Consider the following 20,384-nt stretch of genomic DNA (forward strand, 5'->3'; position numbering starts at 1 on the left):
CATGTCCCAAGCCCTGCTGGGTGTGGACACTGGCTCACACATTGCTGGACGCAAGTTTTGCCCGGTGTGCTGCCTTCATTCTGTCATCAGCAAAGTTCAAGGTAGACATGGAGACAGTTCTGTTAATTGCGCCGAAATAGCCCAATAAGTCTTGGTTTACGGAGATGATAAAAATACTAGACGGCCCTCCATGGGAAATATGGCTTAAGAGTGACCTTCTCTCAAGCACAAGGCACCAGCCAGAGCCGTGGAACCTACATGTGTGGACTCTGAACAGAGCACATCAAACAAGTCAGAATTGGCTCAGTCGATGATGAACACCATTTTACAGGCTAGAGGATTGTCTACGAGACTCCTCCATGCACTTAAATGGTGCATGTTTGCAAATTGGTGCACTTCACATGGTAAAGACCTGGTGAATTGTCCTATAGCTGAGATTTATACATTCCTTCAAGAGCAGCTGGACGCTGGTCTTACCCCATCAATGCTCAAGGTTTATGTAGCCACTATCTCAGCATACCCCGCCCTGGAAGCTGGCTTGTTGATAGGCAAACATAATCAAGTCATAAAGTTCCCTACTATGGTGCCAATTTGGGATTAAATCTGGTGCTGAAGGCACTCACAATCTCCTTGTTCGAGCCATTGAAATCTGTTGAGCTACGGGCACTTTCTTTGAAGGCCGCACTCCTATTGGCTTTGGCCTCATTTAAACGTGTGGAGGACATGCAGGCTCTGTCGACTGACAGCTCATGCCTGGAGTTGAGTCTAGATCTGTCAAAAAACATCATTTAACCTAGAAAAGACTACGTGCCTAGGGTTTTATCAATGCCCTTCAGGGCTCAGGTGGTTTGTTTGCAAGCCTTCTTCCCCCCACCATTTAATTAAGATGAATAGCAATTTTTGCATATGTTATGTGCGACCTGTGTAGACTTTATGTGTAGACTATTTCTTTAAAGACTTGTGAGCTTTACCTCTGCTTTTGGGTCCTGTCTTACCCCAGTAAGATGTGTCCGGATCGGAACTGGATGAGGGCATTGCATACATATGTTGAGCACGCCCGTCAGTTTAGGCTGTTGGATCAGCTCTTTATTTGTTATGGAGGAAGCACAAAAGGAATGTACGTCTCCAAACAAAGGCTCTCTCACTGGATCGTTGATGTGATCGCCCTCGCTTACGAATCACAGGGTGCGAATTGTCCTATTGGTGTCAAAGCACATTCAACAAGGCATGACCTCTTCATGGGCGTGGACAAACTGCTGACTGTAGAGGGCCGTGCGGGAGAGAGAGATCGTTAGCGGACATGTCCGTCATGTGTGTTTATGTTGTCTTTTAAGTTTACCATTAAACTATTATTTATATCGTCAAGCCGGTTCTCGCCTCCTCCTTTCCATGAATAACGTTACGCTGGTGCCGAAGCACGGGAAGGAGGAGTGATATGCCGTAGTAGAGTTCTCGCCACTACCGTCCACCCCAACGGAGCAGCCGCGGCCATCTGCCGGGGGACGAGGAGCCCAGCCGCCTGAACGAGGACGATGGCCGCCGACTGCGAGGGGAGAAGGGGCTCCTAGCCGACCGCCTGGAGCGGTCAGGGCTGCTGCCAGGGGCGGAGGAGACCCATTCTGTTCCCCGAGAACGCGGCGGTGTGTGTTTATGTTGTCTTTTAAGTTTACCATTAAACTATTATTTATATTGTCAAGCCGGTTCTCGCCTCCTCCTTTCCATTGATCCCTTTACAGAGACATTGCAAAAGTTGGCTGTACTACTACTTCAGAATTTCATAATAAGAGTGACTCACTCCCAGAAAATTCTGAAGAAATGGTGACTGAGCGCCCACTTATATAGGCCGACTGTGCGCCTAAAGGGGCAGAAACCATTGCCAATAAGAGGATTGTCATGATAGTATAAGGGTTTCAACAAGGTCGTGTTGAAGGACACTCCCCATAGTGCTTACAGCAATGTCTTGTTCCCTTCATCTCAGGGAACCGAGGTTACATGTGTAAATGGAGATGTTTTAAAAATGTTTTTGGACATATTTTCACATTTGGATTAACTTTATACATTGTGAGAGCCTATTTTTAACACTGCTGTGAGTGTTTGCAATACAGAATGCATTGTATGATTATAGAAAAGTATGAAATATATAATAAAATAGAAAGGTAAAATGTCTGTAAGCATTTTATACATGACAAATTAGAAATAATTTGATATGCAAATATGAAATTATAAAGAAAGCTCCTCTTATGTGAAATGTGATGATGCACACATTATTATTATGAGATTCTATTCATCATCCACTTTAATTTTCTGCAGCAGTTTTAATCAATTTGATGCATTAGCTGTTTGAAACCATTAATAAGTAACCAATGAAGGCATCTGAGCCTTCACCTCTACCTGGCTGTCTTTAGCAAAAATAAAATAAGAAATTCTTATTTTATTATAATAAAAATGTGGTGAAGCATGATCATATTTATTGGCACCAGTTTCGCTCGATATTTAATTGTAATTTAATTTTAAATTATTGTTTCACGTGGTTATGTGGGACACTGTGCCGTCTGATTTGAAAGTGAATTAAATGCATGGAGGGGTGTAATTCAATTCTTCACCACTAGATGTCAGGCATGTAGCAAAATTACAAGTGCACAAAATTACCATTTTCAACCATGCTCTATCCCTTCCAGAAGAGGGCGCTGTCCAACACGAATTGCGTTCTGTCACATTCTATAGATACTTCATGAACTTTAAAGCGAATAAATAAAAAATCTGGAACTATACAATTAGAATTGCCATAGATATATGATGAAACAACTTTTTAGCAACTGTAAGCTAAATCATGTGGTACTGTTCATTTGTTTATGAATAATGCATTTTCGTTAAAATGGCACTAAATATTCACTTGGCACTCTAGTATCACGTTTAACTCGTGTTCAACGAGTGACCTACAAAGCGCGTACTAACCCTAACACAGGCAGCTCTCTTTAAAGCCTCTGTGTCCCTTTAATCTGCGGATCAGGGAGCTGACGTCAGCTAACCTCCTGGGCCACAGTCTCCCATTGGCTGGAGGTGACGTCAGCTGTATTTTTTTCCTCCAGAACCATGACCTCATCCTTAGTTCATTTATAGTGCTTAAGTGCACCTTCTGTTTTCCCGTTGGCTAATGTCTACTATTGCTTATCTAACTATTCGGCCACGCGTTACTAGCTGGCGCAGATACGATATAGGTGAATTAATGAGTTTTAATGATTTTATTCGCATGTAGAGCAGGACAGATTCATCCAGACTCATGATTATATACACTAGTGACGTCTATTCCTATCGGAGCACAGTGCCCTACATGGAGACCAGCTGAAATATTGGGGATCAGGGCAAACTGAGGTGAGTGCAGGGTATCAGAGGGGCGTACAGATATTTAATACATAATATTTAGGACGACCTTGCATATGATATATGGTGTATTTGATGATCGTCATAAAGCGACAGTAGTTTTAGAGATGGACGTACTTGCGTGTGCCAACCACTAGTCGTTTGTCTACCTGAGGGCAATAATGGATCTCAATGATATTTGAAACTAGACTGACGTGATAATAACAACGTTTAATTTTGCATGATCAATTGCATGCATTTATTAATCGACTTATTGTTGAATAGGATATTGCACCCATATAATGCAAGACTTGAGGAATTAAATGACACAAGGATTACATGTTTCATTTGTGCTCATTTTATTGACGGTTGTCATCAATATGTCTATTGCAGCATGCACACAGTCTTGTGGTTTTGTTGTTACAGTAAAGTCCTCAGTCTGGATGTTAGGCAACCGGTTTATATTGTACATTTGCAAGGAGAATGAATTCCCATTCTCAATAAGTAATATTTCTTTATTTACTTCGGCCTGTAATGGGTCATTAATTGATATTAAATTATAATCATTATTTTATAATACTATTGATGTTATATTGACTGTATATACAGATCATATTAATAATATGCCATTATATAGTGATCACTTTAAAGGTAAAGTGTACTTTTCCCCCCAATAAGAATGAAATCTCTTTTTTTTTGTACTTTGGCTTGTGTTAGGTCATAAATATACATGAAAATGAGACATAGGTGTATAGCTGATACAATAATAATAATTATAATAGTGTTATATTATAATCTATATACATTTGATATTCATAATATGTCATTATAAAGTGTTCACTTGAAAGGTGCTGCAATTTCATTTATTTACTTACAGTACTTACTAATTTATGGTCAATAATGGTCATTGAACTGAAAAGGTCACTTGTGCAGTGGTTATTTTTTATTTGTTTATTTGGTGGTGGTGGGGGGTAGTTATTATTATGGGTTATTAATAAGGTGCTTCGATTTTCTAAAACCACTGGATGGATGGATGGATGGATGGATGGATGGATGGATGGATGGATGGATGGATAGATAGATAGATAGATAGATAGATAGATAGATAGATAGATAGATAGATAGATAGATAGATAGATAGATAGATAGATAGATGATTCATATACCATGCATTTCTCAATTTGACAAGTATGTGATTATGTGAGCTTTGAATGTTGTAAACTCCATTTTACTATTAAATTATCAAAATATCATAAGATATATAAGACATATTATCTAAATATTTTATTTATATTGTCATTTAGATTGTAATTAATATGTAATTAATACATAAAATAATTTCTTCATCTGCAGCAGTATTAAGCAGTCTACATAGTGGCATAGTGCAGAATCACTGATAAAAGAATCCTGGAGAAGGATGGGGCAGTTCAGGGTTGTAGTATGCACTACTCTGACCTTGGACAGAGCGTTAATCTCAGTGGCTGTCAGGATTTAGGCCCCGGGAGAGCTGCCCATCACTTGTAGTTACCAACCCAATGGTAAGCAGCCATTGAACAGAAATGGGAACATGGGTGTTGCTAGAGGTTGCCTGATCTTGCTGAGCTGAGACCAGTTTAGTGGCTTTTCTCATAATGGTTAGGATTTGGGTGAGCGCACAAGATTGATTGAAGGTAGATTGTCTCAAACAGCTAACTTGTGTCACAGAGCGTTGACTGTCTTAGGGAATGTTTGCATTTGATTGTCAACACTGCAATACAATTTTGTGAATGTCATGATTTAAAATGTCTTCAGATTACAATGTCGAACTGAAAACTTTTTTTGCACATTGGCTCTTGTAAAACAAATCCAGTTTATCATAACAGATGATATCATTACAACAATGATTAACAAATGCATGCAGGCTGGAGTGAACAATGGTCTGAATCAACATGCTTGTGGCACAGAGTCCAATTAAATGATGTCATCCATATAGTTAATGAGTAACCCGGATTAGGATATTTTGGTTTCCTTTTTCCATCATTCAGTAGTGTTTGTTCACAGTTGTGCATCAATATATTACTGTACGTCATTACAAAGTGATCACTGACACGTTAAAGCTGAAGTGTGTCTTTTTATGTTAGAATACATTTTAATATCCTAGCTTAATATGCAGAGACAACTATAAGTAAGCAATGTCTATGTTGATTTCCCCAAAATCAAATTTAAAACCTAGTTTGTTTGAGCAGCCCGACCAACCTGATACAGCAACATTGAGTGAATTCACTTGCACAAATTTTAACCAATTCTGCTTCACAAGCCAAAAAATGGAAAGTCTTGTAGACACCTTAAATGGTTTCCTTTATCGGGCTATGGTCATAAATGGTTTAAGTATAAAGGTAGATTTGCGCAATGAACCTTTTTTGCGAAATCTGTTCAAGAAAACAGTTTGTCAACAATTAAAACAAAAAGGTTTTCGAGAAACAGCTTGAAACAATTGAAACATTATTCCCTTTTTATCCCCCAATTTGGAGTGCCCAATTCCCACTACTTAGTAGGTCTTCATGGTGGCGAGGTTACTCTCCTCAATCCATGTATTTTATCATGTGGCTCACCGTGCATGTGTGGAGGCTCACTTATTCTCTGTGATCCACGCACAATTACCATGCGCCCCATGGAGAGCGACAACCACAAATTGTGACCACGAGCAGGTTACCCCATGTTACTCTACCTTCCCTATCAACCGTTGCTTAGGAGATCTGGCTGGAGTCACTCAGCACACCCTGGATTCAAACTCGTGACTCCAGGGGTGGTAGTCAGCATCAATACTCGCTGAGCTACCCAGGCCCCCCTAATTGAAACATTATTTTTGAAATTCCATTTGTTGACGCTAGTGGAGCACAAAATGAATGCACTTCACCTTTAAACACAGACGTGCTTTTAAAGGTGTTTGTCTGTTGTCAAACATTGTATGGACTTCTCTTTGTTTTGCTTCAACAGGGAGTGTGTGAACTACAAAAAGAAGCACCAAGCCCTTCCAACATGAATGTTTTTGTCTCATTTATTGTCATGCCACTCTTGGAAGTAGTATCATATCCTTAGAAATCAATAGAAAAGCTGCTGAAATTGTTTCCTGCTTTGAGATGTACCGAAGAGCCTCCAAAACCTCTCCTCATGCCCAGTCACCTTTTGTCTTTTTCCTCTTTTAAATTCTGTTGCCATGGAAACTGTGTAATATCAGCCCATCTCCACTTTAGCATTTTCACCACTGTTTATGCTGCTGTTTCAAGGGAGTCCCGTAAATATGAAATCAAATATGCATAGAAGGAATGATGATTATTGAGTGCGTGACATGCAACTAAAATAAAATGTGCCACACCTTGTCGTCTTGGTAACAGCAATGCATTTAAGCACGTTAGACAGGTATCTGCATAGTACTACATAATAATGCATGGTAACGTTCACTTGGCATACACGGTGGGATCAAGACCTTCTTATTTTCACATAGACAGTGTCAAGCTGCAGTGCACAACATAGTGCTTCCCTCCCTCCACAGCGCAACTCACATCCTGAGTTGTCAAGCAGAAGGAATGCATTAGACACATGCAGCGTTAGCCTTGCAATGCTCTGATGTGCTTCCACTTCTCTGCCGACTTCTCCATCACATCCCGTAGGCCACGGGGGGCTGTTGTCATTTTATCGATCAGCCCGAGCACAGGAGAGGTTACAGTGGGGTTTTCTTTTCTCGAAGGTGTGGCTGTACATCCTTCCTGTGGAGAGATCGGAGAGATGATGGTAAGGAGGTTGTTTTGGTCTCTGGTGGCTTGTTGCGTGTCTGGAATTCTGCATGTTATTTTGTTAAGGTGAAATGCAGGTTATGGTTACTTATGGTGACCGGGAACTGGGATCAAAACAAAGGCGTCCATGTAGGGATGCTGGTTGCATGAGGCTGGTCGCTTGTAGCTGCACTAAACTGCACTGGGTTTGTTTATGTTACGTTACATGATCATGAGCTGGTTTATTATGAAACTGATGTATGATGATTTGGCTTCAAATTGTTTAGAAAGAAACAATCTGAGAAGTGAAATACAGATTGTATGTGTACGCTTGTTTATATTGTCAAACATTCTGTATGAATGCTTGTTTTGTATCTATTTAAGCAAATGATTCCTATATAACAATATAAATAAAATTCCTTTATTGATATTTCTGATGTTTTACTATATTTATGCACATTGATGTGTGTGTGTGTGTGTGTGTGTGTGTGTGTGTGTGTGTGTGTGTGTGTGTGTGTGTGTGTGTGTGTGTGTGTTATGATTTCTGCATGGCACTGCAGATATCTCAATGTTGCAGCATCACCCTCCCTTAATGCAGTCATGGAGAGACAGCATGAGAGGGAGACGGAATAAGAAAGTCAAAAAGTTTAAAAATGAAATAACTTAAAATTTAAAATGTTATTTAGCAAAGGAACGAAAACTAAGCTGAATCTATAAATGTGTGCTAAAATACGAACAAAACCTCAATAAAATTACAAAAAGATTTTCATATTTTCCGTCATTGTTAGATGATCTGATTTACAACCTAATCTCCCAAGCCTAACTTTAGACTATTGGGGGTAAATTCACTAAACAATTGCACCACATTTGTTTGTGCTTTTTCAGCTGAAAAACCTGCATCTTATTAACTAACCACCCACAATCTACATTTACATTTATGCATTTGGCGGACGCTTTTATCCAAAGTGACTTACAGTGCACTTATTACAGGGACAATCCCCCCGGAGTAACCTGGATTAAGTGTCTTGCTCAAGGACACAATGGTGTTGGCTGTGGGGATCGAACCAGCGACCTTCTGATTACCAGTTATGTGCTTTAGTCCACTACGCCACCACCACTCCACAATCTAGTTTAGGCAGGTGCCATCATTGCTGAAATAGAGTTACGTCTTGAGTATTTATATCAAGTCATTGTCATTACTTTCCACAAAATCATGAGGTTAATTATAGATTGCTCCTTATTCACAAAACTCTGTGCTATTTGCCAGACACAATTTACATTGTGCTATTACCACAGAGGAAAGCAGGCGGTAAACTGAATTTTATTCAAAAGAGAAGTTTGTGTACATTTTCTCTTGATGATTGCAGCAGTAATTCATCAAATGATGATCAAATGTGCATATATCCAGTTTTGGCACGTTAAAGAGATGATTCAGATCTAGATAACAGTGATGCTGTACAGTCCCAACAGAGGGTGCCGGATCACGGTGGTCTGCTGCATCCTCCATAGTCTAGCACTCAGGGTCGGCCCACAACATCAGAATTGAGTCATGCATATTGCATTCTGCAAAAATGTTATGGGTGCATTTGCGTCGTTACCTGATATCCATAATTCTTTTAGTAGATTGTGCGCTAAACCAGAACAGACAATGCATGCAAATATATGGCACTTTTATCATTCACAATTCATTCTTATTGAGTGTGTTACAGTATGTTGAAAAGAACAACCCGATTAGTAAAGAGGCCATCTGATTGACATGTAAACAGTTCATATCTTTAGGTGTGTATTGTGTGTGTGGTGGTGCTAAATTATAAGGGATGAAAAGTAATAATCAAAATTCTAAATTAAATATAACAAAACTTTCATTTCAGTTTAATTGTAGTGAATTTTAAGTGTTGATGAATAGTTTTCTTTTTCCAAAGAGAAACTGAAATGAAAGAAATGAAGATAAAATGGAAATAATGAAATAAATAAGTACAATTTTAAAACAAAAACACTGCTTACAGTCTGATACTTGGCACACGGTGGTAAAGAAAGTTCCCATCCTGATCATCTGCTTAACTTGAAGTTGCCGCTAATATCTCTGCTAAGCTCACTAAAACGTGGTAAAGCACAACACTGTATGTTGCAGATAGCAAGAATGCATTTTTAACCTTTCGAGGAAACTCAAAAGGAAACAAACTCATGGGAGTGGAAGGTGCCAAGGCTGTCCACCAAAACAATCAATTCTAAAGAAGCAGAATTTGCTGTTTAGTGTGTGGGATGTTTGCCCCATTGGAAAAGCAATCTTAAATTCTTCAGCTTTCACTTTTGGTGTGGTTAACCTTCCATTAGTTAGATAGAGAAGGAAGGAACCAGCCAACACCATGTATATTTTGATGAGTCAAGTCAAGTCATTTTTATTTGCATAGCGCATTTCACAACACACATAATTTCAAAGCAACTTTTCAGGAAATCATGCATTAACAAAAAATGTATACTGTAATATCTATAAAGTCTTAAGAGTCATCATTGTGTAGTTTGATTAAGTATGATTGTAAATTGTGTATAGATTAAATAATTAAATAATAATTATATTTAGAATAATTGTATTCTGTCTGAATTTACCAGATACATTTTGTGGTATCCTGAGATTTAGGTTATAGTTAACAGCAGTTCCTCTCCACACCACAAGAGGTGCAGTGGACCTTCCGGATCATGTGGGGTCCTAGGGGGGAGTAAGATGTTGTTATGAGAAAAGCGTTCCTGTCACATGTAGGCTCTGTAAGCCTGGAAGACAATAAAGTGCTATTCCAGTTATCGTGTTTAATTCAGTTCCTACATTTCTGAAGATACTACACATTTGATCCCTAGTCATAATTGATAAACTTCTATTTGACAAAGATTATTTGAATAATTAAACCCGCTGCAATGTTGCTATTGTTAAAGCTATTGTTTTCTTATCCTTAGTTGGCTATGCATGTGGTCAGAATGAAGCTTCTTGAATATCACTAATGAATGTTCTGAATGTTACTGCCATTTCAGTCCAAATCAACACATTACCCCACTCATACAGTCATAAACAGCATCTCTCGTTCTGTCTGCGTATTCTTTACAAATGCCTTCCCTCCAACACAGATGCATATAAACGTACAATGAACATAAAACTGTTTTCAGTCTGCAAAGCAGAATATTTAGGCTAAATGTGCTCCTGCAATAACAGGATTATTGAAAAGACTACATATGTCCTTGCAGCCAAGGCTATAAATGGCACATATTTTCCAGTCTTGTTACATAATCTGTATTGATTCTGTTTATTAACGTCACATCCTCTTTGCCTGTAAAAAAAAACCCCCATGTCTGTTTGGATCACATGTTTCTGGTAAAGATTGCTGACCTAGGATCAGTTTTTCCATTCGTAATTAAAATAAATACGTATAGGCACACATTATACTGTAGCTTCATGACTTTGTTGATTACCTTCTCAAAAATATACCATGGCAACCTTAGATTCCATAGAAAATACCATAGTTACACCAGTTCTTGTGACCACAATAAAACTATGGGAACTTGTTATAAAGCACTAAGGGTGGACGTATGACAATATTTGAGTTTGAGTAATTTTATATCACACATCATACACTTTAAAAAGTGCTAACCTGCAGTTGTAACCTTGCAGGAACTAACAAATGTAATTTGTATTGTCAGATCAAGTAGAATAGCACCTTAAGTTATCAACTGCAGGAAAAAAGTTTTTACAGTGTACTGTATTGTTGAGTAAATAGTATTAAGAGCTCAGATTATCAAATTATTAATTATCCTGTGATAATAGTAAAATCAAGGGCTGTATTTCCTTACGTGCGCTAAGCGAAGCTCTAGGCGCAATGACAGTGCGCTAAGTCTTATACAATTTTCGTGAGCGCGCCAATTCTTAGTGCTGTTTTCATGGCAGCGCCAAGTGCAAGTGGGTGTGAGTTGGAGTGTTTGGGCAATACAATGACTTTTAATACTAGCCATGATTTGTGTCATTAGATGAAAATTATTAATAATACTTACATTCCCTTTGATTTGGAGCGTACATCCAAATCCTGAAGAGAATAAACATTTCTAAGCATATAAATCTTGTCCATATTTTTTATTCTTCTTATTCATTGTACACAATATATTTACTCTACCAACCTCTTATGAATGTGCTGTTTTTGTTTGTATTGCTGATGCTTGAGGGAATGGACTATATAATAGGATGTAAGCGCTTCTATAACCAGAGAAAAATCTCTGAATTAAATTGCACTTGACCCAGCCTATCGCCAAACTCACTTGCCACCAAAGCCTAGACTTGGTGCATGCTCGCACGAAAATACCAAAACCTCATGGCCATGCATATTTACTTTTTCTCGAGACTTATAGCATAGCGCTGCACTTAGCGCTAGTGCTCTTAAAATAGGGCCCCAAATGTTGAAGTTGTTTCAAGCAGACATGTTTCCACTAGATCTATACTATGCATGAAGTAACTCTATTCTTCATGCATTAGAGTCTGTGGTCTACATTTGCACCTTTTTTGTTTGAAGACTGCTGGAGAGTTAAGAATAGGTGTTATGATCATTGGGGATACATGAGAGGAGGCACTTGATGAATGTATGGAAGATTTTAGCGTGAGAGCAGATGCTTCTCATGCTGCAGCTGGCTTTCATATTCCCGAAACTTAGTTTTCCCTAACACAGACGGTTCCTGTTTCATGAGTGTCTTGAAGGCATAAACATACTTTGTGCAAATAGACAAATGCAAAAATCAATGCTTGACCAATGCATTGCAAGCACGCGGTCCCATTGCAGCAGGGATGTAAATTTGTTGACATTTTCATAATGGATTGTCATGGAAATTAACAAGAAATGAATCGATTAATCATTAATCTTAATGCCACAAAATGCCCATGGAGGACTCAAAAAATATGTGCATGTAGCCTTCTGTTTAAATAAATACACTTAAGAAATGCAAATATTGGTATTTTCTGTTTAAAATATTCTTAGTTCAGTGTATTTTAATACATTTAGGCTTTGTTTCAATAAAAAAACTGTGAATTGTTTGATTACTGTTAATGAATTATTTGTAATAATAACTTATATATGTATGATACATTTTTCAGTTCATTAAAACATTGTAGATCATGGGATATTTCAGACCTTTGGACTTTTTTTTATTTGAAATTAAGTCTAACACGCTGCATGAACTCACTATAGCGTACCGCTTCTCTGGTGATGATGAGATTTTAGGTGAATGTGCCTTTGTGCTTTCCCAGCGATCACTGACATAATTGTAGGTTGGGATGACAACAGTGCTTGTTATCATGTTGTACTTAAACACAATATCAAGGTGCTGTAACGTTGGCGAAGCAATGGTGAAGACGATGTGTAGAACCCAAGAGCAGTTTTATTAAATAAACGTGAAATCCAAAACCCTAAATTTAAATGAGAACTAAACTAGACATAGACATAAACATGGCTAAACATAAACGTGGCCTGACCTAAACTAGACTTAGCATGGTTTAAACATGACATGAACTTTGAAAGTGCTACCAAACAATCAATACTACACAAAGTACAATGGCAAATATGAGGGTTTAAATACATGATATGGGAGAACATAAACCAATGAACAAACAGAACTCTAAACAATATAATTAAACAATAATCTAAAACCAATGACAAACTAGAACTGATAACAAAGTAATCAAACAATGAACCAATGAAAACAAGACACATGAACATGGAGGGAAAACAGGACATCACATGACTAGGGAAACACATGACACAAACTTTTCAAAATAAGAGACATGGAAAACAGGAACCAACAGAATAAACATGACAGGTGTATGCAGAAAACATAATGTTAATTTATAGAGAAACGCTCCAAAACTGATCGCATTGAGGCCGCTTCATCTACATCTCTGTGTCTGTGTGGTTCATCTTTTTTAAAGCGAACAAGACTTCATATGCAGCGCACAAGCGCCCTCCAGCAGTAAGTGACTGTATAGACAGCCTTATGAACGTCTGCTGGTGTGATTTCCGAATGCATTTATTCTGAAATTAATTAAAGATCGTTAAGCTTAATTTATCAAATTGATAAAAACCACTGTGCCTTGTGTGCTTCATGTGGGGTTTCGTTTACTCATGGTGATGGAAATATAGCTGCTTGTCATCCATTGATAAAGTGGATACATGCTTGCAAGCAATTTCCACATGATCAAAACCTTAAAATATTTTTTGCTGGTGTAAACTACTGCATCATGTTGAGACATTTTTGTAAGTTAATATTTTTTCAGTGCAATATAATGTTTCATGTAATGGCAGCCAACCCAATAAGCTCACAAACAAGTTTGTACATGAGTGGGAGTGGGTGGCGAGCATTTAAATGTTGTTTTGCACAACAAAGGAAGGTGACCACTGTGTTTGGCTCAATCAATCAGCTTTATAAAATAGTCAATACATAAGTAGTTACACATATATGTAGTTAAATTCAGCCACCATCCCAACACCATTGAATGGCAATAAGTTTTTGTTTAAAAAGAGACTAAAAACAGTTCAAGTAACAAAAATGAAATCCAAAAAATGATTTTATTTTTTGGCAGAACATAACCAAAATTTGGAACAAAGTGATTTTCAATTTTTCTGGATTGAAAATGTATTTTTACATGCTGCTAACCAGTTATAACAGGTTGATTTTGTTCTGATAATTTTTTTATGAAAGGGTTTATCACAGTACATTTTTGGAGTTACATCACTGAAAAAAATGAAACATGTGCTTTGATACTGAAGGAAACTGCCCGTTGTGGATGTCACATTCTGTGAACTTTTTAACAACTATGTATATTTACTACATATACATGTTGTTTCCAAGTCTGAATTATTGTTAGATATGATGCATTAATACAGTTTTGATGCTGCCGGGTTTTGACCCAGAAGCAGATCTGTAAATACAATTATACCTAAATAACTATCTTTTGATTTTTATGCAGATAAATCCACCACACAGGGGAAAAAATTGCTCATTTACGCTTATTTTGGTGAGGCAACTAGCTTATTTTGGGCTTGCTTTTCCAGACCATGTAGCTTGATTCACTTACAAGATCTGGCAACACTGCAATTAGTATAGCAATTACCCTTATAGTGCAGCAGAGTCTGTTATTTTAAAAAGAATGTTGTTAATCATTGTTTTATTTTGTCCTACCCGGTAACCTTTTGGAAAGGAGGCTAGATGCTTAAGATGTAAATGGTCTAATCTGTTTTTATGGATGTGAAAAAAATATGTTCTGTTCATGCTTCGCTCACGCTTGCGATGTGAAACAGGTGTTAGAATACGGTTGTGACTTCGGTTGTTCGTTCAAACAGACAGTATTCGAACTACTATTGTAAACTGTTGTATGAACAGGACATTTCAAGACTCATACCTGTAAGTAAATATGGTTTTCAATTCCAAACACAGACGGTGTGAATGTAGACATAGGGTGATACAATTTTTCTATATAAGCTTAGCTCTTAAATATTTGAATGATTTTGCTCTTTTAGCAACTCACTGTTGTGCCTCATTTAAATTTTAGGAGGTTTTTTACCTAACTCTAGACATTTAAATACTAAAACTTATAACTGTTCAAATCAGTTTAATTCCAAGAATTTCTACATGACATACAAATGGAAATCTGTGCCAGCAATCTCCATAAAATGTATTTAAAAATTCCTCATCCAATAATCAAGAACGAATGTAGAAGTCATGAAAATGAATTGGTCAAAAGGGTAGGAACCCAGCTAAATGAAATGTGACTTTCCCATTTGTGATCGATGGTGCTGTCTATAAAAGTTTGCCTTTGTTTTCTCCACAGACAGCATGTGCACCTTGATGTCTCGTCGTGAGCTGCGTCAGTGATCTGATTATCACTGATCCAGTGCCTCTGCCTTGGTGATCGTTGTGAGCAACTCTCATCCAGCGAGGTCTTCTGGAAACTTCCATGGCGGGGGAGAAGGGCGGTCAAAGCACGATGGATATCAAGCGCCTGGCTGGTCTGCTCCAACGTGGGGCGGGCCGATTGCTGATCATCGATAGTCGGACGTTCTCGGAATACAATGCGTCACACGTGCATGGTGCTGTTAACGTCTGCTGCTCCAAATTGGTCAAGAGGAGACTTCAGCAGGACAAGATGTCCGTTTCTGAGCTGCTGCAACCCAACGGAAAGGTCAAGGTATCAATTGTGTGACTGAGAGAGTGTGTGTAGAAGAGTCTATATGCACATGTTTGTGCTGAAAAGAATGGCATTGTCTATATTGAAATACGTATGGTGCATCCAGGAGGTCGAGATGCGGACAACGGCTACCTTTGAAGAGTTCAGTTTACAGTTCTGTTAGATTTGTGTGGACTTCACAACCATGTCACTTCACAATATTGTAATGAATTAATGTTTACTTGTGAACACCCATTAAAGAGTCTCTGCTTTGGCACCAGCCTGCAACAACTGCAGTCAAATTCATACACGCATTTAGTATTTCACACTTCCTTATGTAAAATTATTTTGTAATTAAGCAAAGTAGTAAACAGTCAGTTTGAAGTTGGAGAAGATGTTTAAGTAGGTCAGACTACTTTAGATCAGAACCAAAGACTACTTTAGATCAGAATTGGTGGTTAACGTTTTCTAACAGTTACCCTTGATTATCTTCCCTGATTGCACCATTCAAATTTGGAGGACAACTATTGCTTTATTGGTTATCAGAGACTATGAAACTGAAGACTTTCCACGACTTCTACATCGAATATGACATCATTTTTTCCCGCCTGCTTGGCATGCCAAGACTTTATATTTTTAGGCACTCTGTGAAACTGACAGTACTCTTAGGGGGAAATCCAAGCACCAACAGATGTCATGTAAACTCCATGCCACAGCTGATGAGGTCTATGTCGAAAATGATCCACCGTTATTATGCGCTTTGCTTTCCGAAAATGGCTTAGCATAGCTAGCATTTATCAATCCCACCAATGGCGTATTGACCTACACTGCATACACTCTCTTAATTTTTGCTTTTAAATGATCGGGAACTTTGTAAATGTGTTGATAAGATTTATCTTGGTTCAAGAAACCAACTCTATTTTAGAGATATTCAAATGAAATATTTTCTTAAAAGTTTAACGGTTGTCTTCTGGGTATGAAAGTAATATTAAGACATTACAGAAATTACAGCATCATTTTCCTTTAAAGCTGCTTTGAAATGATGTATGTTGTGTAATGCGCTATACAAATAAAAAATTACTTGATTTTGTAAGTAATAGGGATTCATTCATTAATTCACTTTTTTAACTCCTCTTTGTACTTTTGTCTAAATTATGCACTTCTCGGTTTAGCTTCAGATTAGGCTGTTTAAAGACATCATGAATTGAGATTGGCAACCAATTTTACTTCTGTATTGTGATGTTTTTCAGAGTGAAACAAATTATTCAACAAGAAAATAAAAACTCAATTTGCTACAGTTGTCTTAACTTATAATAATATTAACTATTCGCAAGAAGGTGGCATCAAATACATTGGTTATTATAGTTTTTGTCAGCCGAAAGGGAAAGAGTTGTCAGAGATGGGCAATTGATGAATGATTACAAAGACACATTTTTCTTTAGAATAAATGTGATGAATCATGCACATTAAGAACAGGAATATGTAGTACGAAAGTAAATTGGGCACATTTTGATTTAAATTAACCTAAATTGTATGTTTTTGGCGCTATGCATGTCAGCTCTGGGCCTTTGTTTGCTATTTAATTCTAAAAGGGCACAAACAATGGGCACTTTGATTTTTATCTGCTAGCCAAAACCAACGCCATCTGAACACAACAGAGTTGCACTGTTTTCCTGGGTCACACTTTTGCTGCTTTCCCCATTTCTTTCCACAGCTGAGCCTAGAGGCTGTGTGGCTTTTATTATCTCCCTTAGTAAAGAGGATAACGCTTGCGATTAATGCAAGTCCTGGATAAAGCTGGAGCTATCTGGGTGTAAATGGGGGGAGGAGGTGGGATGGGACGAATTCTGGAAACTCTTTGTTATTGGATAAGCATGACATCATAATCTTTAGTGTGGCCACTGGCTGAGCACTAGCTGAGCACGTGCAAATCGTCTACACAACTTGAACAGGATCCAGACAAAAACCTCGCACCCCCTACCCCCCCCACTGCTTTGGACACCTGCCACTGCCAGAAGTTGTGGCATCAATGTGCAAGCTGAAAGTGATGACAGTACTGCAACCAAAAGCCACCAGTGTGGTCCATTGTGAGAGTGAATAAAGGAAGGAAGTGAAAGAGAGCATTAATGGATGGGCAGCACACATCCACACGGAGATAATGCTAAAGGTCCACCAAGGCGCAGTGTTCGGCCCATTGCGGAAGGCAACATATGCACCCAATTGCCTGGCCTGGGTTGTAAATTGGTCAGTGTTAAGTGTAGTAGATAGAGTGCAATGGTACAGGAGTAGGACTTCCTCTGCAGTGACGAACAGTCTTGGCTCATTGTTTTCTGTACTGCTGAATGTTCCATTGACCTGGTACTGACAGATGGCTCTGTGGTCGTCCAGAGCGAAGTCATATAGGCAGATCTGAAGGGCGTAAGAAAGGAAGATAATTCTCCAGGACCTGACTACACATCTTTGTCTTGTACTTACTTGTACTTTGTAGAACAATGCCCTTTCAAAATATCAATGTTTGTAGCATTACAGCTCAAATATTTAACAATAACTAGATCTTTTCATTTTCTGAAGAAAATGGGAGTGGTGCTTGCCCTTCCAAAAGTGGCCTCATGACGGTTTCCAGGGTGTTGCTATGAGGTTGCTAAGTGTTCTGATTAGTTTTTGGATCATTGAAAGTTTGCTAGTAATATAAACAAGTAGAATAACTGATATGGAACAGCAAAATGTATACATCAAATACATATAAAATTACATAACACACACACACACACACACACACACACACACATTAAATGGCTCCGTCATTGTTCACTATGTCCTGATCTGTCCACTGAACGTAGTGCAAAGGGACAGAGGACATAATGTACTTGTTAACAAGTTATATGTTAATTAATGTTCTGAGTGAGAACTGAATTGCACTGGTAAAATGTTCTTCACAAAGATGTATTTGACACCAAATGGTGATATGAATAGAAACTGAACATGTCATTTTTGAAAATCCTGCTGATGCCACATCATGCGAACAATCTAAATATATTACGGATCTCTGCACTGACATTGAGATCATCCTGTGGCTCTTAGAAAATGTAGGTCTTTAACACGTTTGTCTTTCTGGGTGACACCTAGCTATTACTGAACCTCTGCATGGCTTGGTTTAGTAATAAGTGGGCACCTAATTACAACCCGATAGCACTTCTCTGGGTGACTCTGGCTATGTTCGAAATAGCATACTACCATACTATACTTACTATTTCTTCAGTATGCTTTATGATTAATGTGCCAAAATATGCAGTACACAACAGAGCACACTGTGAGGAATACTGTATCCCAAAATGCAACGATGATGCTCGACCTTTCATTTACAGCCATTATTAAATATAACATTTTATTGACAAATTATTAATTTTTTGATCAGACTGCCAGGAGTTTCTACATAAAATTGGATAAAAATGTGAAACAAACAATTGTTTTATTTCTGGATAACTGAGTGTCACTCACTGAATTAAACATGCACATAATGACTCAACAATAAGGATTTTTTTTCTGCTTATCTGGTCAGATTTCCACTTGCCCTACATTTTAGTTACATGTTTAAAAACAATGAATTAGATTAAGTGGAATCATCTGTATGTATGGACATTTCTAATGGAAACATTTTAAAGACATAGTTCTTTTCCCAAAACTTTGTCTATATATATATATATATATATATATATATATATATATATATATAGTATGGTTTGACAAATAAATGTTTAACTCATTCTAATGGATTCTTCAAGACTGTCACAAGTTGCTCTCGCAATTTTGATAAATCTCATCTATGTCAGTCAGCTGGATAACTTTACTTTTTTAAGAAAACTTAACTTTACCTAAAAATATTTAAATCAGCACAATTTACAACAACAATCTTCAGTTTATTCAAATGTTTAGGTTTGCAAGGCATACAAATACAATGACTAGCTGACGTAAGGCGTGTGACAAAAATATAGCATACTTCTGTTTAAAATGTCTATTGCTGCATTATGCGCACTGTGTCACATACTGTTTGTAAAAAATCGTTTGTAGTATTCAGTGTAAACTCTCCAGTAAGCTGAATGCCAGTGTTCCATTTTGAACATAGCCTAGACCAAGTTGCTTGAGGTTTTGGGGTGACAAAATGAAATGTATTCTGCAATAATGGCATTCTGCTCCACGTAATATGCCAAAAGTGTTGGAGTTGACCAGCAGGACTGGCTGTACCGGTCAAAAACAGAGGTTGACATCATTAACCCATGGTGGAATGAAGTCATAGGTGTAAATATGACAGCATGTGTGCTTGCCCTGTAGGTGACCCAGGCTTCAGCAGAACTTTGCAGGATGCCAGACTTCTGAGAGACCGTAATCCCTAGGTGATGATGTCACCTTCTGGATTTAGCTTTCATCCAATTTCAGTGGAACACCTTGTTCAGAAGGGGAGGGGCATGTAGGAGACAGGCAGGAAGATGAGGAGGGAGGCTTAAGCCTAGTTTCTCACTATCCCCTGTCAATCACTATCCTCGGTTTAATACCTTATCTAATAGCTAAGCTGCACTTGCATAATAGCTCAGGTAAATGAAGCGAGATAAGTGTGAATGGGTCTTTTAGGCCTTTTAAACTTAGCCAGGACTAAGGTCCAATTATTTAATGTTCATAGTCAGTCAAGATTTTGAGGTGTACATGGAATACGTGGTAATCTTCCACCCAAGTTCGACCTTCGGCAGGTGATATCATCTTTTCATAATGGATTGTAGTGGAAATGAAATATCAATTAATCGATAAATCATTGACATTAATTCCGCAAAATGCTCATGACGGATTCAAAATAATATCTGCATGTATCCTACTGTTTAAAATATCATTTAAATTAATACACTTAAGAAATGCAAGTACTGACATTTTACTTCAGTGTATTTGAATACATGTATGCAATGTTTAGTACAAATTTGTGAATTGTTTAATTACTGTTAATGAATTACTGTTAATAATAACTTGCATATTAAATCTTCAGATTGTGGATCGTGGGATATTTCTGACCTTTGGAATCATAACTCAACTCAACTCAA

At 37.9% G+C, this 20,384-nt stretch overlaps 1 protein-coding gene across 2 annotated transcripts in view; it reads left to right on the forward strand.

Annotated features, from left to right (window-relative positions):
- Window positions 1-3,118: 3,118 nt before the first annotated feature.
- The window catches only part of LOC127640523 (dual specificity protein phosphatase 8-like), a 52,629-nt gene continuing 35,363 nt past the window's right edge, over window positions 3,119-20,384 (forward strand). The window contains exons 1-2 of one of the 2 annotated variants that reach the window (XM_052123136.1): window positions 3,119-3,372; window positions 14,965-15,321. In XM_052123136.1, coding sequence (XP_051979096.1) covers window positions 15,091-15,321 — 231 coding nt within the window. In that variant the 5' untranslated portion in view covers window positions 3,119-3,372; window positions 14,965-15,090. Of the gene's footprint in view, window positions 3,373-7,041; window positions 7,132-14,964; window positions 15,322-20,384 lie in introns of those variants that run through there. The other variant, XM_052123137.1, reaches the window with a different exon arrangement.

Source organism: Xyrauchen texanus, chromosome 49 (assembly GCF_025860055.1).
Source record: "Xyrauchen texanus isolate HMW12.3.18 chromosome 49, RBS_HiC_50CHRs, whole genome shotgun sequence".
Taxonomy (NCBI): domain Eukaryota; kingdom Metazoa; phylum Chordata; class Actinopteri; order Cypriniformes; family Catostomidae; genus Xyrauchen; species Xyrauchen texanus.